General features: G+C 53.2%; 1 protein-coding gene across 1 annotated transcript in view; it reads right to left on the bottom strand.

The window, feature by feature from the left end:
* The window catches only part of GRK5 (G protein-coupled receptor kinase 5), a 233664-nt gene that overhangs the window by 109752 nt on the left and 101880 nt on the right, over window positions 1-22032 (bottom strand). Inside the window, exon 2 of the mRNA XM_047759568.1 lies at window positions 12472-12567. Within this exon, the coding sequence (XP_047615524.1) occupies window positions 12472-12567 (96 nt within the window). The remainder of the gene's footprint in view (window positions 1-12471; window positions 12568-22032) is intronic.

The following is a 22032-nucleotide window of genomic DNA, read 5'->3' as shown; positions in this document are numbered from 1 at the left end:
GTTTTAAAGAGTAAGAGAACGAAAACATAATCTTAAAAATAATTTTTGGAGTTTCCATTGTGGCTCAGTGGATTAAGGACCCAACATTGTCTCTGGGAGGATGCAGGTTCAATCCCTGGCCTCACTCAGTGGGTTAAGGGTCTGGGGTCACCACAGCTGCAGTGTAGGTCACAGACACAGCTCAGATCCTGTGTTGCTGTGGCTGTGGTGTAGGCTGGCAGCTCCAGCTCTGATTTGACCCCTAGCCTGGGAATCTCCATATGCCGCAGGTGTGGCTGTAAAAAAATAATAATTTTTAAACATGATGCAAAGACAGTGCAATCATGAAACAAACAAACAAATCCTGAACAAACAAAATGCAGCATTTGCTTTGCATGTTTCTCGTTTTGCATTTTCCTTGCTAACACGGGCTGGAAGGGACTGCAGCTAGAAGTCAACAGGAGCTCATGCCCACAGGAGCTCTTTAGAGGATACATTTTTTTTGTTGTTGTTGTCATTATTGTTTTAAGCTGAAAGTTTCTATTGGCCTCAAATACCCCTCCACCCACATTTTTTTCCTCCTAACTCTCTCTTGGGTGCTAGCTCTGGGGTACTCGGAACAAGGGGTGTTTAACACGCCAAGGTAGATGCCAGGGTGATGCTGCCAAGGTGCGGCTGAACAGACAGAACCTGGGAAATGAATTCCGTAAACAGAGCCTGGGCAGAGAGCATCAGGAGTGTTGTCCTAGTGTCCCTTTACGGGGCAGAACTCTGTCATGCTCAGGGTCAGCTGGCCTCTTGTGCAGGTTTGAGGTCCCCGTTGCTGCATCAAGCAGGGGTTGTTTTTCCCATTTTCAGCCACAGGCTTTAAAATGGACAGAAAAGCCCTTCTCATGCCTGTGACTGCAGTGAATCAGGGCTGAAGAGCGGGGCCAAGGTGCTCACCAAACCCCGCCCGCTTTGTCCATCACCAGCCCATTTCAGGTTAATGGCATCTGCAGATACAACAGCGCACTGGAAACAGAACATTCCAGAGGAAGCCAAGGGGGCAGAGAATGCTTGGGCTGAGCTAAATGTGTCTGCCATCGAAAAGACCATGTGGGCTTTCTCACCTCTGAGCCAGAGATCTCAATGTCATGGTGAAGAACGGAAAAAAGAAAACCTCCAAGTGTGACATAGACACGGGGTAGACAGGAAGGCTTTAAAAATCATGCTAGGCTAATGGGTGGGGGCTTATTTTCAAGATTTTTTTTTTTTTCTGAAAACAGTTTTATTTTTTCATCAACATTCTGTCCCTGAGATCACAAATGAAAGGTTAGAAACAGCCAATGCCGGAAACACAAAAATTTGAGGCAGAAATCATTTAATGAAGTAAAATCTTTTATAAGCACAAGTGGCTCATGGCTCTGCACAAGTTTACCATGAGACGATATAAAAACACCCAAATAACCTATTCCTACAGTTCTATTATTTATCTAAATTCACCTTCATGTACCAGAGTAGGCAATTAATGCAGAGATCATAGAAATTGCCTGTTAGTGTCAGCTCTTTTACTTTGTGAGCTAATTAATGGTTTTATTTTTTAGTTTTTATTTTTTTTTATTATAGTTGATTTATAATGTTCTCCCAATTTCAACATAACTTACAGGAAGAATCTGCCCTTAGGATATAAATAAGCCATTGACAGGGACAGACTGGGGACCCTAGGCCAGTGCTGGGAGGAGGGCACTAGTCTGGTTCCCCACTGTTCACTGGCGCTCACCCTCCAGAGAGCCCCTGAGAACAAGAATTTTGTGTTTTGTTCACTGATGTATCGCCAACGCCTGACACTCGATGAACATGCGTCAAATGGAAAAACATAAATCATGTTTCTGGAGGTTTTTACAGATGTGGGAAAATATTTTTGAAATTATATTAAGAAGAAAGTTAAGAAAGAAAACCTTGGTATGTGCACAGGGGTGGGGAATGCTAGAGGGAATTACATGAAAGTGTTAACTGAGGCTATAGTGATGGGTGGCCTTTCATGAATGTTTTCCTGAGTTTTTTAGCAAAGTAATTTGCCAACTAGAATTACTTGGACAATAACAGCAACAGTAAAAAGAGGGAACAAAAAAGCACCATGTAGCATGGTTTGGAAAGCAGTCAATCCTCCTGTAGACATTCCTGTGGCCTGTGGGGAAGCAGTCAGCCTGGGCCTGCAAGGGTTAACCCAGAGCCAGGGTCAGGAAGGAAGGAAGGGTCCACCCTCAGACTCGGTAGGATTTGAGATCCTCTGGCCCCTCAAACTTGACCTCCACCAACCATGTAAGAAGGTGGAGTTGAGGGGTTGGATTGTGACCCCCAAAAAGATATGTTGGAGACCTAAGCCCTAGTATTTTAGACTGTGGTCCTATTTGAATATAGGGTCTTTACAGAGGTCATCAAGTTAAAATGAGGTCGTTAGGGTGAACCCTAATCCAATGTCATACCAATATAACTGGCATCCTTATAAAAGGGGGAGATGTGGATAGACACAGACACATACACGAGAATGCCACATGAACATGAAGACAGGATTAGGGTGCTGCTTCTATAGGCCAAGGAATGCTGACAATTGCAACCATGAGAAGCTAAGAGGAAAGCCTGGAGCTGATTCTCCCTCAGGGCCCTCAGAAGGAAACAATACTGCTGACACTTTGCTCTTGGACTTCCAGCCTCCAGGACAGGGAAACAATACATTTCTGTTGTGTAAGCCCTCCAGTCTGTGGCATTTTCCTATGGTAGCCTGAGCCAAGTGAGACAGTGAGGGAAAAGTGCCTGCCCTGAAGTCAGGTCACGGGGGAGCTTTGGCAAGTCACGTGTCTCTCTGGGACTCAGTTTACTTATCTGGAAAATGGAAGACCTGGCCTAGAGCAGTGGATTTCAAACTTGGTTTTAACTCTGGAATAAAGTCTTACACAGAAGCCCCAAAAGTAAAGGTAAAAAGAAACTCTGATCCGGAGAAGCCTGCTCTGGATCTCTCGTGCTCCCTGTAGAGCAGCCTTTGAAAGTCACAATTTCTGATCATTTGCAAAATCCCTAGCAGTGCTCCATTCTAAGAAGCTCCAATCCTGAAAACCCACCAACCAGGATGTCTGAGCATCTTGCTCGCAGCCAAGCTTGGGCTGGGCGCCAAGGATCCAGCCCTTTTCTTCAAGTGGCTGCCAGTCTTGGTGGAGGTGAGGAGACTAATGCCCATCACACTGTCGGACCAGCCAGGCCACCCTCTCCCTCCTAAGAGCTACAGCTCCTAAGTGCAAACAGGTCACCTGATGTTCTAAATCCGCCACATCTAAATTTATCTTGCCCTCCAAGGACAAGCAGATGTTATGCCTTATCAGAGCATGACAAGTGGCAGAACGACAGACGTGACGCGCCCTTATCACCCCAAGGACAGGAATGACGTCTGCAGAAAGACTTGGTTTCCCTGACGACGAAATCAAGAGCTTGTGTGCCAGCCTGGCAGGCCTGAAGGGGACCGGGTCACACAGACCTGCCCCTGGAGCCTGGACTCCTCACCCTGACGCATGCCTGGCACTGCCAGGGAACCTGTAGCCCTTAAGCAGGAGCGAGCAAAAAGGGAGGCTATGTGCAGCATGGCCCAGCCCTGTCACATCTTTGGGAAAGGACCCAGGACACCCATCCCACTCAGTGAACACCGACAATGTGCGGGCAGGAGGCTGTGGGCTGTGTGAGGGGGACACCACCAGTCACAGCACAGCACTGAGCAGCCCAGGAGGATGCCAGAGACCCCAGGGATGAGGTCCAGGGTTGGACAGAGCTGATCCAGACATGGCTTCCCTCCAAACCCTTGCAGGATCCAAGGCCCTGGGACTGCACCTGCTAAAGGTGTAAAGGTGGGCCCTGCCTGCCAGCATCCCAGAAGAAGCGGGCAGCAGCCCTCAGCCACAGTCCTGCAGAAGGTGCAAGATAGCAAGACTCAGCCCATCCTCCCAGAGCCCAGGGACTTGTCGGGGGACACAAAATCAACCAGGAAAGAGGGAAATGGCATCACCAACCCACTGCCCCACTGTGGAACAGGCAGCAGATCTGGTCTTTATTCATTCAACTTTTAATTACACAAATAACTCACCAGTTCAGGCTCCTCTTCAAAAAAAATCACCTTAAAGATAAAGTCCCCTCTAACCTCTATGCCTTCCTCAGGGGCAACCTTCCAGAACATCCATATGTCCTTGCAAAGAAACCTACCAGGCCAGGAGTCAGGACACAGTGTGACACCATCGGCTTCTTTGAGTATGCTGTGGGGCCGAGGCTGCAGGAATCAGGGTGGCCTCCAGGAAGAGGAGGCTAGAGGCAGGGACTTGAATGTTCTAAGGGCAGAGGTCCCTGGGGACACTGGACCCACGTGATGTCAGCACAGAAGCAGCTGGCCGCACTCATCGTTTGTAGCCAATTCAGCTTCTTTGGGAAACTCCAAGGCCTTCAACCTTTGCCCTACCCCACTAGCACCATGATGACGCTGATGACAATGACGGCAAGTGCCAGGCATTCTGCTGGTCCTCCCAACAGCTCTACCAGGTTGGTATTAGTGTCACCCATTTTATAGACAATGAAACTGCAACCCAGAGAAGTTAAGCAACTTGCCGCATGTCACATGTTTGGGAGCAGCAGAGCCACCGTTGGACCTTAATGCCAACGACCAAGTCCTTTCCAAGACTGCACTGCTTCTGTGGCCAGTGGAACAGCTCCTGCGCCTTAAACAATGCCCAGCACACAGTAGGGGCTCAACACGTATCTGCAGGCTGATTTCTTGTTTAAATACCATGAGCGATGCCAAGTGGACCGTCCAGTGCTAGGCTCGTTCCAGGCAGTCTTTGCATTAGCACAGTATTCTGGGTTTTGTGGTCTTTAAGCTTAAAAGTCTACATTTTCTTCTAGGAATTCCCCCATAGCCTAGGGCTTCTGCTCCTGGAAAGAGTTAAGACTTTGGCAAGAGGCTCTTGCACAAGGCAAACGAAACCTCACCCGGCCCATGTCTGTCTATATGGGAACAGGGCACAGCAGCAGCCACCTTCTGTGAACGGCCTCCTCGTAAACGTCAGTCCCGCCAGGAGGTGGGGACGGGGCCTTGATTTATTATATAGCTTTTGGACAGTTCCTACAGAAATATTGCCAGACAGTGGAATAATCAACTCTTTCACTCAAGCCCCCTCCTACTTTTTTTTCTTAAATGAAAGAATAAAGTACGCAATGAGCCTGAGCTAAATAAATAAAAATGCCACACTTTTTGCCCAACAGAACTTTCTGCGTCACTGAGAAATATTTGCAGACCTCAACAATCTTTTATCTTCACAATAACGTTCCAGCCTTGCAAGTGTTGGACATTATGAGAAGGTCTTTGATTTGGGCCCTCTAAGCATCTTATAACCAGCTTACTTAACTAATGCCATTATTTGATGTTTCAGCAAGAAGACATTAGAGAACGCTTCCTCCTCCGTGGTCTGTCTGCTCTCTGCCAGGACTGTCGAAAATCAGTTACTCATGTCTGGACATCACACTGGAAGTTGATACACACGGCAAAGAATTTCTGTCTTAATTCTCACTGCTGCCAATCATAGTTACGGCCTCCAGGCCGGGGAGGACAGCAGCATCCATTCTGTCCCTTTATCCACCCATCACCCACCCATCCACCCACCCACTGTGCCAGTAACAGAAACCCCAAGGTGGAGAGGACATGGTCCATGGCCCCTGGGAGCTCACACAAAGAGAGGTTCGGAGATGCTCAGAGCGATGGCACTTCCTCTACGGAAGTACCTAACAGATGGAAGACTCTCAACGCTCTTCAACGCAGCAACCTGTCCCTCCACCATGGAACGTCCTCAGTTTGTTATTACCTCTTTATGTCCACCAGTGTCCCGGGCTCAGCCATGAATGAGCTCCCCCAGCAGGTAGCACACCATAAGTGCCCAATAAGTACTCAGTGAATAAGCAAATAAACCGTGCCATCCCGACTTAGGCGATACAGGAAAGAAAGAGACAGAACTGTCCCTCTATCCGAGGGCCTAATGAGTCTCTCTGCTTTGAGGACTGGCTGGGGGCTGATGCCAAAAATGTTCATGAGTCAACACAATGCTGGGAGCCTCCACTGTCCTCTTGAAGATGGACAGGCTCTGAAATTCAGACTTGGGTCTGAAATGGATGGTTGGACAAGAAGCGCTCCAGTCACCTGAGTTGAGAAGTCTGTAATAACATCACAGAGAGAACTACTCAACCTGCAGCCTCAGGGGAAACCGGCCTGGGCCAGGAGCCACCACGTTGCCTTCCCCACGGAGCGGACTTGAGACTCTGACCCCAGCCTTCTGACGGTGCTAAGCTTCCTCATTGGTCTAGTAAGGATTGGGGGAAGGGAGCAGGAAAGCGGATACTTTCTAGGGTGCCTCCTAAGTCTAAACTTTTAGGACTCTATATTTAAACCACTGACTAAGGTTAAATTTGGGCATGGCCAGCACAGGTCACAAATGTAAACAGAGCCCTCACTTCCAATATTTCACTTCATTCATTCCTTCACTCCCTCACCCAGTGTTTAATGAACCACCTGCTGTGTGCCGGGCACTGTTCTAGTGGTGAGCCACACAAGACACAGTCACAATTGCCATAGGACATCCAGTCCAGTGGGGGAGAGGGAGGGGGCAGGAAGGGGAGAAAACACACAGGTTAACAACTAAACAAAAGACGACTGCAGTAAAGGACATTAACACCCAGCACTCTGGGCAAGACAGCAGTTCCAGGGAGAGCACAACTCCTTTCTAGAGGCTAGTTGGGAAGGTTTCTCTATGGAGGCGATACCTGAGCTGAGACCTAAAGGCCCCCCGGAAAAAGTGTAGGGAAGAGCATCCCAGGCAGAGGGAACCGCAGGTGCAAAAGGCTCCAGACTAAAGACAAGCTTGGGGTCATCAAAGAACAAAAAGGCAACCAGCACCACAAAGGGAATGGAAGAGAAGGGCTCGAGGCAGACAAAGGCGGGAGCCGGCTCTTCAAGAGCAGTGCGGAAAGGGCATCACCAAGAGGTCCATGGATAGGATTTAGGGGGTCCATGAACTTGGACGGAGAAGGAAGTCATTTCTCTCTTCACCAGCCTCTAAGTGGAAATGAGCACTTCCTGGAGTGATGAAGGTTGATCACAACCCAGAATAATGTTAGCAGTGACTGCGACTCATCAACGGCAGAAATCACAGAACTATTCAAATTGCCATTGTTGCAGGAATCTGGAAACATCACTTATTGTTGCAGGAATCTGGAAACATCACTTAGGTGCATCCCTAATTCAGAATTGCAGGAGCTATTAGACCAGGTGCTGAGCCTTATTATTTAAAGTATCAACAAAAAAGCGCATATATTTCAATATCCTAAAAGCTATCTAATGACTACCTGAAAAGAACTGGTTTCCTTTGGAACCCTATGTATTGTACTGTATGTATGCAAAAGCCTTATGCTGAGAAGGGATCCCTAAGCTTCACACAAAGGCCAAAGTGCTCCTAAGCCACAGTAGGGAGGTTGTGTTTTATTCCAGGTGGGAGAGAGAACACTGCAGTGATTTCAGCAGGGGATCCATGGGGTGCAGACTGCATTTCTCAAAATCACCCCAGCTGCTGGGGGAGATGGCTGCGGCTGGCAGGGCAGGGCTGAGGGCAAGAGCGGGCGTGGTCCTAACAGACCACCACTCTGAGCCATCCAGAGGGGCTGCGGCCCTGGGCCCCCGTGGGCCCCATCCTCCCCTCTGAGCAGCAAGAGCCTTCCCACGGGGCCCTCTGGGCCCAAGAGGGCCTTGTCGCCTTGGCCCAAAGCCTGCTCCAGGGCATCTTCCCAAAGAGCTTCAGAAGGTGAGCTCATGTCCCCACAAGAAAAATAAACGCGGCATTTGCCGCTGTTTGGTTTGTGTATGGGTCTAGAAGAGAAATGAGATTTTTATTGAAGAAAGTCTTCCAGCAGGACCCCAGCAGAGGCTGGGCAAACACCGGGGCGACGGACTGTAAACAGGCAGGAAGGCCCAAGCGCCAGGGCCGCTGCCACGAGCTGCAGCCCCTCGGTTTATGGCGGCCTTCCTGTCCCCCCCGAGACTGCGCTCACACAGAGTCTTTTCAATGCCCTCTAGGAGAACACAGGAATTCATTTTCACACGCCAGCACGCACGTTTCTCACACCCTCCCAGGGGAGTGGACCCTGCCAAGAGGCCCGTTTATGGACCTGGAGTGACAGATGGGGATGGGGCCTGTGGGGTGGGGGCCACGGATGGAGCAAAGCACAGAAGTGAATCCCCGCTCCAGGGTCCCTCAAGCCCCCAAACCGGAAGTGAAGGGGGTGGGGCCGGGCCCCCTGGAAGGTGAGGAACATCTGAGGCACTTACGGGGAGGCCTCCCGGATAGCAGGGCTCGAGTGGGGGGCACTGAGCCTGGGGGTGGGGTGGGTAGAGGGGGGAGGAACCTCTCTGCAGGGCTCTGAATCAGGAATTAGGCTGAGATGGAAGGCAGGAGGGGCGGCATCCACGTTGCTGGTGTGAACTGGCAGAAATGTGACAGTCCCGGCGGGGCCACTTCAGCTCAGCTGCCCCTTCCCCAGGCCGTTGTCTAGAGAGAGCAGGCTTTTATTTCTTTATTTTGTTTGCACCTACTGGCATTTTCAGGTGGGGAGTTTCTCCAGCACCTGGTCCCTGGGGTATAACGGAGGCAAAAAGGAAAACCCGGGGCTCCCTGGCTGTCATTCCTCACACTCGATCTCCCAGCCAGTGCGCCTTCTCACCACCTTTCAGAATCTTCTTACATTTGTTTTGGGGTTTTTCTGGTTTGTTTTTTTAGGGCCGCATTCGTGGCATATGGAGGTTTCCAGGCTAGGGGTCTAACTGGAGCTGTTGCTGCCGGCCAACACCACAGCCACAGCCACAGCCACAGCAACACGGGATCTGAACTGCATCTGCAACTACACCACAGCTCACGGCAATGCCGGATCCTTAACCCACTGAGCAAGGCCCGGGATCAAACCTGCCACCTCATCGTTCCTAGTTGGATTCATTTCTGCTGCGCCACGATGGGAACTCCCTTACATTTGTTTTATATGTGATGACCAGAGCTCTTGACTGTCGTTGGTAGGGAGGGATAGGAGTCAGTGTGTCTACTCTATCTTGTCTGGAATAGGAAGTCCTATACTTCATATGTTTGCATTTTTCTCCCTTTCTTTCTTATGGCCGCACTTCTGGCATATGGAAGTTCCCCAGCCAGGGACTGAATCCCTGCTGCAGCTACAACTTATGCCATAGCTGCAGCATCCTTTTTTTTTTTTATGGCCTTTTTTTGAGCCACTCCCGCGGCATATGGAGGTTCCCAGGCTAGGGGTCTAATCAGAGCTGTAGCCACTGGCCTATGCCAGAGCCACAGCAACGCAGGATCCGAGCCGCATCTGCAACCTACACCACAGCTCACGGCAACGCCAGATCCTTAACCCACTGAGCAAGGCCAGGGATCGAACCCACAACCTCATGATTCCTAGTCGGATTCGTTAACCACTACACCACGATGGGAACTCCTGTAGCATCCTTTTAATCCACAGTGCAGGGCCATGGATGGAACCCGCACCTCTGCAGTGACCGGAGCCATTGCAGTCAGATTGTTTTTCTTTTTTCTTTCTTTCTTTCTTTTTTTTTTAGGGCCACTCGTGCAGCATATGGAAGTTCCCAGGCTAAGGATCAAATTAGAGCTGCAGCTGCCAGCCTACACCACAGCCACAGCAACAAAGAATACCAGCCATGTCTGCAACCTACACCACAGCTCACAGCAATGCCAGATCCTTAACCCACTGAGTGAGGCCAGAAATCAAACCCACGTCCTCATGGATACTTGTTGGGTTCATTACCGCTGAGCAGGAATTCCTGCAGTCAAATCCTTAACCCCCTGTGCCACAGTGGGAACTCCCATGGTTTCCATTTTTAAGAAACATAAATAATCAAATACAGCAAAATATTAAAATTTCTTTAATCCAGGTGGCAGATACATGAATGCTCCCTGCATGACTCTCAACGCTCTTCCATTTATTTAAAACACTGCAGAAGTTCAGAGTTCCCTCAAGCACACTGCTTCATTCATTTTCTCTGCACTCACTCATCCGTTGTGCACTTCCTGTGAGCAGGCCTCGGGGACACAGCGTCAATTTAAAAGATCCTTCCGAAGAGACTTTTACACTCGAGTGGCAAAGAGACATCCAATAATAGCTGGGGCGGGGTGCAGGGTGCTCTGACGGAAGGGGACAGGATGTTTTGAAAGACTCTGGCCGGAAGCTAATTTAAATTCTCTGAGGAAGTGGCCTTTAGACCTAGCTGTGCCCGTGGAGCACGCCTGGCACCACCACCTGCTGGCAGTTAACCCAAAGGCCGAGGAGCAAATGGGCTCCCCAGGCAGGGCCCCTCCTGGGTGGGCCTGGCCCTCAGGCAGTTACCCCAGGTCTCTGCACAGCTCCCCCTCCTTGAAGGGTCCTTTGCTATTTCAAGCTCTCTCTTCCAAATCAGCACTCACAAAGGCTCTGAAGCTGAGTGGGAGCCATTCCCAGGGCCTGCTGAGGAAACGCTGGGCTCAGCATCCAGCAGAGGCCTCTGGAAGCAGGTAAACGTGCTCTCCCTGGATGAAGAGATGGAGAGGAGGGTCCGGATCCCCAGGGATGTGCAGAGACCACAGCATCTGAGGTCCCCGCCCCTCGCCACCCCCAGGCCCCACTCTCTCCAGGCCTAAGTGAGCATGAAGAACAAAACGGCCTCGGAAAGCTCTCCCCAGATTCCAGGGGAACCTTCCCTCCTCTCCTCTCTTTGGAGGCTGGCTGTGCGTCGTCAGGGGCAAAACCCTCCCCAACATGCTCCCAGCCCCAGGAGAAAAGCCTGTCCTCTCTCTGGCTCTGCCCCATGTGCCCCCAGATCGAGGGTGAACGTGGGCACCCTCACAACACAAGAGAGGCCCAGCCAAGTGGGAGCCATCGTGCATCCCAGAAAGGAAGTCGGGTGCTAAGGGGAGGGGTCCCAGGCTCCAGGGAGGCCCTTTATACACATGGTCTCACTTGACTGGTCCATGATCACTGCCTTCAGCTGACAGAACTGAAGCTCCGCCAGATTAAGCAGCCTGGCAGGTGGCTGGGGGAGAGGGTGGGCTTTGATGCCAAGTCTGCCTGGCCCCAGAGGCCCTGATCTCTTAGCCACTCCACCCTTGGCCCCAAGAGCACCATGGGGATTCCGACCTGAGGCTGAAGGACGGAAGGTGGGTTAGAGGCCAGCTCCCCATCCCTCAGCACCCCCTGCCTCTTCCCTGCTCACATCCGCCTGCGCGGGCTGCACGTGCCTTCCTTTCCCTCATAAACACCAATTAAGGCAGCTCCTCCTCCGGGCTGGGCATGGGGGGGGGCACAGAGCGAACAGTGGTCACTGCTGTCATGGCACAACCAAAGAATCTGGAGGGTGGGACCGGGGGTGAGGACCGAGCAGGCCTGGGACGGCATGTGAGTCCCACCTGGCCTGGGAAGCTGGTGGAGGCCAGGCCACAGGCAGAAGCCATTCAGAAAAGCTCCTGCTCACACTTCGAGGCAGGAACAGGGCAGTTCAGCCAGGACCCCGGGCAGAAGTCCCTGTGAAGCGCTGGCTGACAGCACCAGCCTATGTCCACGCTCAATAGGTCTGAGTACAAAAAAGGGAATTTGGCATGTCTGTGACCTCCAGCAGTCAAGAGCACATAAGACACCGTCATGCAGAAAGGGGGCAGGCCCCACCCCAGGGCAGAGGGGAGAGGGGGCCAGGGCCCCCACCAGTCCCACAGGCTCCTCACCACAGCTGTGTCCTGAGGGGTCCTGGGAGCAGGTGGCCTTTGCTGTGTTTGGCTGGGCCAGCCCCTTGGGAGACATCCCCGCTACCCGTCACTGCCAGAGGCACCTGGCCGTGTGGGTGCTAGATAAGGAGGACAGGGCTGTGCTGCCGAGTGGGCCAGCCCCTCACTGAGAATCCACATCCCCGCAGGAGGAAAGGGGAGCCCAGAGCTCAACCCCACCCACAGCTGCCAAAGCCTGGGGCTGCTTCCTGAGGGCGGGACCCACGGGCCCCGCGAGGACGGCTAGAAGGCTGAGTGGGGGCTCCGTGCTGGGCCTGACCCACCTCCACCACCCTCCCACAAGCTGTGCAACTTTGGGTCAGTTACAGCATCTCTCTGTGCCTCGGTTTCCCCAGCTGAAATGTGGAGTAAAGTAATAGCACTTGCCTCAAAGGGTAATTGGGAGGCAATCCTGCCCCGTACACACCAAATACTTGATGGATGTTGGCTGCACATCTTCATGTCCATTAGCAAAGAGGTCGGCTTTGGAGTGCCTACCTGGCATCGCTTGACTGCAGGAACGGATTTGTCTTTGACTCACAGTGCAGATGGTTCGGGGGTTAACGGACTCCCGGCTCCCCCCCGCCCAGCCCTTCCCGGCACGCGCTCCAGGCGGACGGCCTACCTAGGGTCCTCCGGAGGTCTTCGCACTGGCTGATGTGAGGGAACTTCAGGATCTCCTTCCACTTCTTGCTTTTCCCTTTGCGCTTTCCTCCGCCCCCTGCAGAGATGAGGGAGAAAGACGGGAGCTGACGCTGGTGTCCCAGGCTCCAGAGCCTATGTAACCATCCCATGGAGCCCCTGCACCAGCTTCCAGGCTGGGAGGCTGGGACCCACCCCTGCCCCAGGGGCAGCAAGTTGTGTGTTCTTCCTGCAGGCTCCCCCAACCCTCGCCCCCCGGGCCTGGCCACCCCCTCCAGCAGCAGCAGCAGCCCCTTCCATCACCCACTCTGGGCACCCTCTTCTTCCTCCGCATCTCCCACGGCTGTGCAGCCCTACTGGGTGCCCGGTATCCTCCCAGACCAGCCCACAGCCTTCCAAGGGCAGCAGCCAGGCCTGCCGGCTGGGGAAATCCCAGTGAAATGGATTCACGAGTGGGTGAACCGTGGCCCCCTCACCAGCTCATTTTGCCCTCTTTTGTTTCCTAGGGAAGAGTCCCCGTCCCCAGCTGGAGGCCAGGTGTTGGGGACAAGGACTTCAACTTCCACTTGTCCTGAGTACCCCTTCTTCTCCCTCCTCACAAACCCCAGGGTCTCAGAGGATGCGCTTCTCAAGGCAGTTAGGAGCCTGGCGGACCCCATCAGGCTGTTCCCATCATCTTGACACTCCTTATCCGTGGACAGTGGACACAGACGCCAGAACGTTCAAACGGCCCCAACAGATGTGCAAACAGCAAGGGCACGCTGACCCCGGCCTTCGCGTCCCTGAGCCCACCACCACTTGCATCTTGGATCTGGAGGGACCTCTGTGCCACATGGCTAGGACCCCCCAGAACCTGAGATGCTATCGTCTGCCCCACCTGCCCCCGGAGTGGCCCTTAGACTCCACCGGTCAGGGACTCACCAGCGGTCACTTGGTGAGCCCTTCAGGGCCCTCAGCACCTCAAGACTTTGTATTTTGTTCGTTTGTTTGTGTTTTGTGTCTAGGGCCGTACTCGCTGCATATGGAGGCTCCTGGGCCATAGGGCCCAGGTCCAATAGGAGCTACAGCTGCTGGCCTGCACCGCAGCCACAGCAATGTGGGATCTGAGCCTCGTCTACACCACAGCTCATGGCAACACTGGGTCCTTAACCCACCGAGCGAAGCCAGGGATCGAACCTTAGCAACGACAGGAACTTCCTCTCAGGACTTTGAGGGGCCTTTTATCCTCTTCCAAGAATAAAAGGCCCCAAGGTATTGAGGCCTATCCTCAATACCCTACGCACCTGGACAGCTTGGGGCCCGGTTCAAGAGACACAAGATCTTCAGCAGGATCTCTGCACCCTGGACCTGCTTCCCGATCTGGGTGGGTGTGTAAGCCCCTGTCTCTGACCCTCAGAGGGGGTCTGGGCAGGACAAGGCCCCTCTCTTCAGCCAGCAAACCCAGGGACGCCCAGAGGACCTAGGTTCTGGGCCCTCCGCCGGCCCAGTGGTTTTCTGGGCTGTCACAGAGCTGGGCTCCATAAAAAGAGTTTCCTAACTTGGGAGTTCCCATCATGGCGCAGTGGTTAACGAATCTGACTAGGAACCATGAGGTTGCAGGTTCGATCCCTGGCCTTGCTCAGTGGGTTAAGGATCCGGTGTTGCCATGAGCTGTGGTGTAGGGCGCAGACGCGGCTCGGATCCCGCGTTGCTGTGGCTCTGGCATAGGTGGGTGGCTACAGCTCCAATTAGACCCCTAGCCTGGGAACCTCCATATGCCGCGGGAGCGGCCCAAGAAATAGCAAAAAGACAAAAAAAGAAAAAAAAAAGAGTTTCTTAACTCATCCAGCTGCCCTGGAAAGGGGGGCCACTTCCCCAAGAGCAAGCAGGTGGGTTTCTGAGAATGGGACCAGGACTCCACCCTGGTGGCGGGGGAGGAGGAGAAGGAGATGATGGCGAGGGGACAGGACACGGTCCATTTCTGGTCTTCGGCCCAGCTACCCAGGCCCAGCTCCCCCCTCTCAAGTGTCCGCAGAGGTCAAAGGCCTCAGGCTCCAAGGGTCGGGATGAACATGTATTGGGCACACGCTGCGGCCGGGCACATTAGAGCATTATCTCATTTAATCCTCAGAATGACTCCCGGAGGAGGAAATCACTGGACACATCACAGATGGACAAAGAGACGCTGATGTTGCATAACTCACCAGCGGACGGCCTGTCCCGCTCCACCTGAGCTCCCACTCCAACAGGGCCAATTCGCATCACACACTGTGCCCAGGGCACAGCCCTTCTGCTGGCCCTGCCCGGACCAAGCCCCTCACGGGCACTCTTCCGAGTCCTCGCACTAACTCTCCTGGGCGGAACTATGACTATTCCCACTTGACAGATAAGAAAACTGAGGCATGGGGAAGAAAGAAGCGAGCCACCTCCGGCCCCACAGCTCACTTACGGCAGAGGCACGACCCCAGCCTGAGCAGAATCAGACCCTGGGCACTGATGCTCACCCTTCTGTCTGCAAAGCTCCCTTTCGGGTGCATTGAACGCCAAGGAAACCCTCAGGGATCAGAGAGAAAGCTGGCAGCAGACCTCAGAAGTGCAACCTGGGAAGAGGAGCCAGAAGGCCGAGCTCTCTGGGGAGGCTCAGGCCTCCCAGAAAAGACGCCCCCATGGCCCCAACCTGAAGAGCTGTTGTTTGACTCACATGTAGCTTGTGTGTTTGCCTGTTCACTGAACCAGGCATCAAGATTTAAACATTAGGGAATTTCACATAGGCTTCCAGACTTGGGGTTTCTCCCATAACCAGCACTCCACATGGCAAGGACCAGCTGGAGCTGGGCAGCAGCTGGCATTGTGAGCAGAACAGGTGGCCCCCATGCTTTAGAGGTTAGTGGGTACACCCCCCCAGAGAAGGGCCGCCCTCCCAAGAAATCAGCCAAGTGAGGGGCTCCCATCCCGTCAGCTCGGGCTCCAAGGCTTAAAACCAAAGGGCCACAGGAGCTCAGCTGGCCTGCACCTCCTTGCCCACATTCATCCCTACACTGCCCATTCCCAGATCTGCTAAAACATACGTCACAGAAAACCTGCCCTTTGAACCATGTGTAGGTACATGATTCGGTGGCATTGAGAACACTGACACTGTTGTGCAGCCCTCACCACCATCCATCTCCAGCACCTTCTCATCATCCCAAACTGAAACACTGTACTCACCAAACACTAGTTCCCCACTCCCCTCCACCCCTGGCAGCCACCATCCTATTTCCTGTGTCTCTGATTTGACGACTCCGGGGACTTCAGGAGTGCAATTACACAGCATGTGCTCCTTTGTGACTGGCTGGTTTCATTTAGCAGCTGTCTTCAAGGCCCGCCCCTGCTGTCACTCATGTGAGATTTCATTCCATCTTCAAGGCTGAACAATACTTCACTGTGTGTATTACAGTGGAGTACATTCTGTTTATCCCTTTGTCTGTTGACAAATCGATAAACAGAACGCTGCTTGGCTCTGGCTATTGTGGATACTGTGAACGCTGCTGCTCTGAAAATTAGAGTGCCTACTTTCAATTCCTTGGGGTATATAACCAGGAGCAGAATTGCTGGATCATACGGATAATTCTACATTTACCTTGTTGAGGAATTGGTGAAGCCTTCTTGACAACACGGACTCCCAGGCTGCACCCCATCAGGCTGGTAACTCTATGATGGGAACCCAGGAATGTGGCTACCGAAAAGGCTTCCCAGGCAATTCTTAGGTAGCCAGGCTATGGAAACGGGAGTCTATTTTATACACACACACACTTTAAATTTTTCTTAATTTATTCATTAAGAAAATTAACACATGGAGTTCCCATCATGGCTCGGTGGTTAACAAATCCGACTAGGAACCATGAGGTTGTGGGTTCAATTCCTGGCCCCACTCAGTGGATTAAGGATCCGAAGTTGCCGTGAGCTGTGGAGTAGGGCATAGACACGGATTGGATCCCGCATTGCTGTGGCTCTGGTGGAGGCTGGCGGCTACAGCTCCGATTGGACCCCTAGCCTGGGAAGCTCCATATGCCACAGGTGCAGCCCTAGAAAAGACAAAAAGAAAAAAGAAAAAAGAAAATTAACACAAATTCATTAACTCCTTCAACCAATATGTGTTGAGCATCTACTAAATGCTGAGTCTATGCAGGTGCTGGGGATGTGGTAGCAGGCAAGGCAGATGGGGTGTGACCCTCTCGGGGCTTCCTCCTCTTGGAAGGTGCCCCATCTGGTAAGGAAGGCAAACATCAGAAGCTTTATTGCAGTGGTTCTCAACTCCTGGGCAATGTGTCCTCCAGGGGACACTTGGCAGGGTGTAAAGACACTTGGGATTGTCATAACTGGATGACGGTGCTCCCAGCCTTCAGCAGGCAGAGCCCAGAGATGGTTAAACATCGTAGAGTGCACAGGACAGCCCCCAGAGCAAAGACCAATGGGATCAGAGTGTCAATGGTGCTGAGACGGAGAGATGCTGCCATATTTAATGACCACGATGACCAACACCCAGGAGAAGTGCTGAGTTAGAGGGAGACTCGATAATAATGGGGAGACTCACTCATAACGGGGCAAGAGTGGTGGAAGTGGGGGAGGCGAGAAGGTGAGTCAAGGCCACCTGGAGGATGTGACAGAGAGGATGGAGTTATGAAGAGGGGGTACCATAAAGCCACGTGGGGGCTGCCCCAGGCCAAGGGCACAGACTTCCCGGCCCCACCGGGGGCATGTTTCTTCCTCCTCCTTCTTAAATTCTCAGCCCCTAGAGCAGGGCAGGAACTACGTAGGCAAAACAGTGCTCCCCCAAAGTATCTCTGAATCCCTAGCACCTGGGACTGTGTTGGGTTATGGGAATTAAGGGAGTTAAGGATACGGATATGGACGTTACCCTGGATGATCCAGAAGGAACCACAGACGCCTTAGTTGTCGGAGTAGAGGCAAGAGAGTCAGCTCAGAGGGACACGAAGCGAGAAAGACCTGCCAGCTTTCACTGGCTTTGAGGGAGGAAGGGGCCACGAGTCAAGGGATGCAGGTGGCTTCCAGAAGCTGGGCAAGGCAAGAACACAGATCCTCCCCTGGGGCCCCAGAAAGAACGGAGCACTGCCAACACACTCATTGTGACCCAGTGAGACCAGGGCAGACTTCTGACCCCCAGAGCAGACCCCTCTGCCTGCTGAAGCTCTGCTCCTTCTTCAAGCCCCCATTCTAATGTCCCTTCCAGGGCTGCCCTTGAGATGCAGACCCCTTGTACCCACGACCCTCTTCCAGCTCAGCCCACACCTGCTCCATGTCCTTCTAGAGGGTAGGGCAGCTAACACAACTGGCCTGGACACTGCAAGCTGTTGTTAGGTTAACTGACTGGGTAAAAGAATGTTTGCATTGATCCTTGTTATGGTAGTATCAGCCCATTTCACAGATGAGAAACCTGAGGTCAGGGAGAGGAATTAATGGGGCCAGTGAGTGAACCACACATGCAAACAGGAGCATGTATGTTCTCCAACCTGTACTGACTCGAAGCCTCTTTGTCTCCAGCATCCTTGAGCTTTATTTTCTTTAGCAATCAGCCCACTGCTGCTCACAGGTTACCTTCCACAGGCTAGGAGGAGAGGGCCCAGAGTGCTACCTCTCTGGACGTCCAGCTCATTCCATGCTTCAAAGAGCAGAGTTGAGCAAGACGGCCGGGGGGGTGGCCAGGCAGGTGGGGGCTGCCTGGAGGAAGGGGGCTCCAGCCAGGGAAGGGATGGGAGCAATACAGGCCAGAAGCCAGGCAGGTGGGCTCCTGCCAGAGGTGGGAAGAGGCCAAGATGTCAGGCTCAGGGACCCAGGCTGACCTCTACTCACTCACAGCTCTGGCAAAAGCACCAAAGGACCAGGGCAGTAGGTGCCTCTCCTGGGGTGGGCAAGAGTCCAGGCAGAACCTGGAGAAAGGGGGGCGACAGGAAGATGCAGTGCTCCTCAGAAGCAGCCCCCGGAGGAAGCTGCCACTCATCATTTCTGGTCTCTCCAGCCCCCGGGGTCCCCCTCAGGAGACAGCAACGGCCTTGTGCAGGTGCCCCCAGAGGGGGGGACGGAAGCGTGATAAGGGGGTGGCAGGGCAGGAGGCAGGAGAGTGGCCAGCAGGAGGGGAGGTCCTAGCAGGGATGGAGCGCAGGGCTTGGGAAAGAAGCAAAGTAATCGAGAGCTACCATATCTTAAGCGCAGGGCCAAGCACTCATCACAGGCTGAGCTACTGAGAAGCCAATTGACGTTTCTTTTGTTCCTGTGGGCCCTCGGCGAAGAATGAAAGGATCGCGCCAAAGAACTGGCAGGAGAAAACTGTCCTTGTGGGGGAAGAAACTGGCTGTTATTCTTGCTGCTGGTACTGTTTTCCAGGGAGGTGTTTATGCTTTGAAGGCTGAGGACTGAAGTGAGAATGAGAGGGAGAGAGTATGATGGGGGGCGGGGGCTGTGCTCCAGGAAAGCTGCTGGATCCCAGGGACCAGGGGCTCTGAGCGGGGAGGGACCCAGGACCAGCCTGGCACAGGAGCTACTACAGAGACACCTCCTCCAAGGGACACTGACAGAAACGGCAACAGCGGTGACCCCCATCGTCTAAGGTCTTATTTGCTGGCCTCCTTTGAGCCCTTGGGCTTCTCAAGTCATCCTTAGCAATGGATGGGACAGACTTTTGCAAAACAATTGACCTTGGATTTCTCATCAAGCTTAACAGTGTATTTGAGTTGGAAGTTAAAGAAATATGGCATTTCCTGTACTGCTAAGGTCAGGGAACAATTTGTTAAGACATCCTCTCATTTTATCCTCACATCAAGCACATGAGGGGGGTCTTTATTTTCTTTTCTGGGTTTTGTTTGTTTGTTTTTGCTTTTTAGGGCCACACCCACAGCATATGGAGGTTCCCAGGCTAGGGGTCGAATCGGAGCTACAGCTGCCAGCCTACGTACGCCACAGCCACAGCAATGCGGGATCCGAGCCGCATCTACAACCTACACCACAGCTTACGGCAACGCCAGATTCTTAACTCACTGAGCAAGGCCAGGGATCGAACCCACAACCTCATGGTTACTAGTCAGATTTGTTTCCACTGAGCCATGACGGGAACTCCGAGATGGGTCTTGTTATTGGACCCACTTGATAGGTGAGGAAATAGAGGGAAAAGCCGAGAACCTTGCCTTAAATCACACAAGGGGTTTCCGGGTGTCCTGACTCCTATTCTAATGGTCTCTTCCTCCGTGGTGACAAATGAGCAATCAGTCAGAGAAAGGTTCCTTGGGGGAAGCTGAGGAAGACTACATTTGCTGCAAAGAGCTTCTTCCTTCATGCCCTTGAGTCAGTGGTTCCCACTGCAGTCCTTGGACCAGCCGCACCAGCATCACTGGGGAACTTGTTAGAAATGCAGACCCTAGGGCCCCACCTTACATCTTCTGAGTCAGAAACTCTGGGTCTTGGAGTTCCCGTTGTGGTGCAATGGTTAATGAGTCTGACTAGGAACCATGAGGTTGCGGGTTCGATCCCTGGCCTTGCTCAGTGGGTTGGGGATCCAGCGTTGCCGTGAGCTGTGGTGTAGGTCGCAGATGCGGCTTGGATCCCACCTTGCTGTGGCTCTGGTGTAGGCCGGGGGCTACAGCTCCGATTGGACCCCTAGCCTGGGAACCTCCATATGCCGCATGTGTGGCCCTAGAAATGGCAAAAAGACCAAAAAGAAAGAAAGAAAGAAAAGAAACTTTGGGTCTGTTGTAACGAGCCTCCCAGGCGACCGTGAGGCGCACTCAAGCTTGAGAAGGTCCTTGAACATCCCGTGGGAAATGGGACGATGGGACTACTCTTTATGGCACTTTCTCTCTCTCTCTCTCTGATTTGTTATTTCTGCCCTGCCTACATCTAAAAAGAATCTGAAGACACACACAGGGGTTTGGACAAATTCAGGGATCCTGGGGTCTGAGTCTGGCAAGAACCCAGGTCCCTGTCCCATCTGACTCCAGCATTCTTCTCACATGCACATGACACCCACAGAGCCACTTACCCCGCCACTTGCCAGGGCGGGAGAGCCGATGGATGAGGACCAACTGCTTCCAGAAAGCCAGAGGGAGGCGCTAGAGAGAAGCCTGCCAGTGGCCTTGGCAGGTACAGGTGGGTGAGACGGCCTCAGGGACCCACCCCTCCGGCAGAGGCCCCAGTGTGGCTCCTGAGGGGGAGGCTGGACCCACCTGGACGCCTGCCTAAATCACCGCGTGCCTCCTGGGTGCCCCGTCCCACTCGGACAGCCTTGGACCTTTACTGGCTATGAATCCCAGAGAGGAAAGAGTCAGCCCTAGAGACAGGCACGCTGGGGTCCGCTGAGGACCTGACTATTTTGTGGGCCCCCAGGAAGGGGAGGCCTGTGTTCCCATGGACCACGCTCCTCCAGGACAGGCTTGTGGGCTCAAACTGGACAATCACGTTGGCGAGCGCGGTTCTAGCCGAGGTTAGCAGCTGAGCATTGCAGCTGCCCCACAAAGGGGGACGTTACCACCAGGATCACCAGAGTCTCAAGGAATCCAAGGAGAGACAGCCGGGAGCAGCTGGGTTTGTGGGAACAGGAAGGCCGTGGAGACCTGGAGAACCCAGGCTGGTCCCCGCCCCTCCTGCCTCTCTGCTGACCACACCAGGTCTTTACTCGCCTCTTTGCACAGAACCCGAGTAGCCATTGTTGTATAATGAAGAAACTGATTTTGTCCCTGGTTCCCAAGAGGTGACCCCCCAAGTCCTTGGAATTTTCCGAGCGATGGTGGTGTGGGTGTTATTCATGGTGGGCCCCCCAACCCATACCTGAGTCTCTGCGAACAAGATGCCTCAGTCTGGGGCTGATCATGTCAGAATGACCAACTATGGGGTTAAAGGTTGTGGCTTTGAGCCAAATGATGGTACCCAGACTTCAGGGAGGGAAGAGGGCTGGAGATTGAGTTCAACAACATGGCCAATGATTCAACCTACTGTGCCTGTGCAATAAAAGCCCAATAAACACTCTGGGCACGGGGCTTAGACGGACTTCCTGGTTGGTGATCATCCACTGGTGTGCCAGGAGTGTGACACAGCCCTGTGCATACCCCCTTTCATGGCTCAGATCTGTGTCTTTTTGCTCAAATGACATTGTAGGAGTTCCCACTGTGGCTCAGGGGTTACGAACCTGACTAGGATCCCTGAGGATGCAGGTTTGATTCCTGGCCTCACTCAGTGGGTTAAGGATCGGGCATTGCCATGAGCTGTGGCATAGGTCGCTGATGCAGCTTGGATCCAGTGTTGCTGTGGCTGTAGGGTAGGCTGGCAGCTGCAACTATGATTCGACCCCTAGTTGTCCGAGTGAATCATCAAACCTGGGGGGGGTTGGGGGAATCCCCGAATTTGTAGCCAGTTGGTCAGAAGGGTGTGGGGCCTGGGGGCCCCCAGATTTGTGGCTGGAGTCTGAAGTGAGGGTGGTCTTGAGGAGTCTCGGCCCACTCCAGGTGGTCAGTGTCAAAACTGCGCTGCAGCCATCAGGCCCCCAGTCCCCAGGGCCCTGCAGCCCCCCTCCCTGCCCATC

The sequence above is a fragment of the Phacochoerus africanus genome, chromosome 15 (assembly GCF_016906955.1).
Source record: "Phacochoerus africanus isolate WHEZ1 chromosome 15, ROS_Pafr_v1, whole genome shotgun sequence".
Taxonomy (NCBI): Eukaryota; Metazoa; Chordata; class Mammalia; order Artiodactyla; family Suidae; genus Phacochoerus; species Phacochoerus africanus.
Note: the sequence above shows the minus strand (reverse complement) of the source record. Positions and strands in the feature narration are given on the sequence as shown.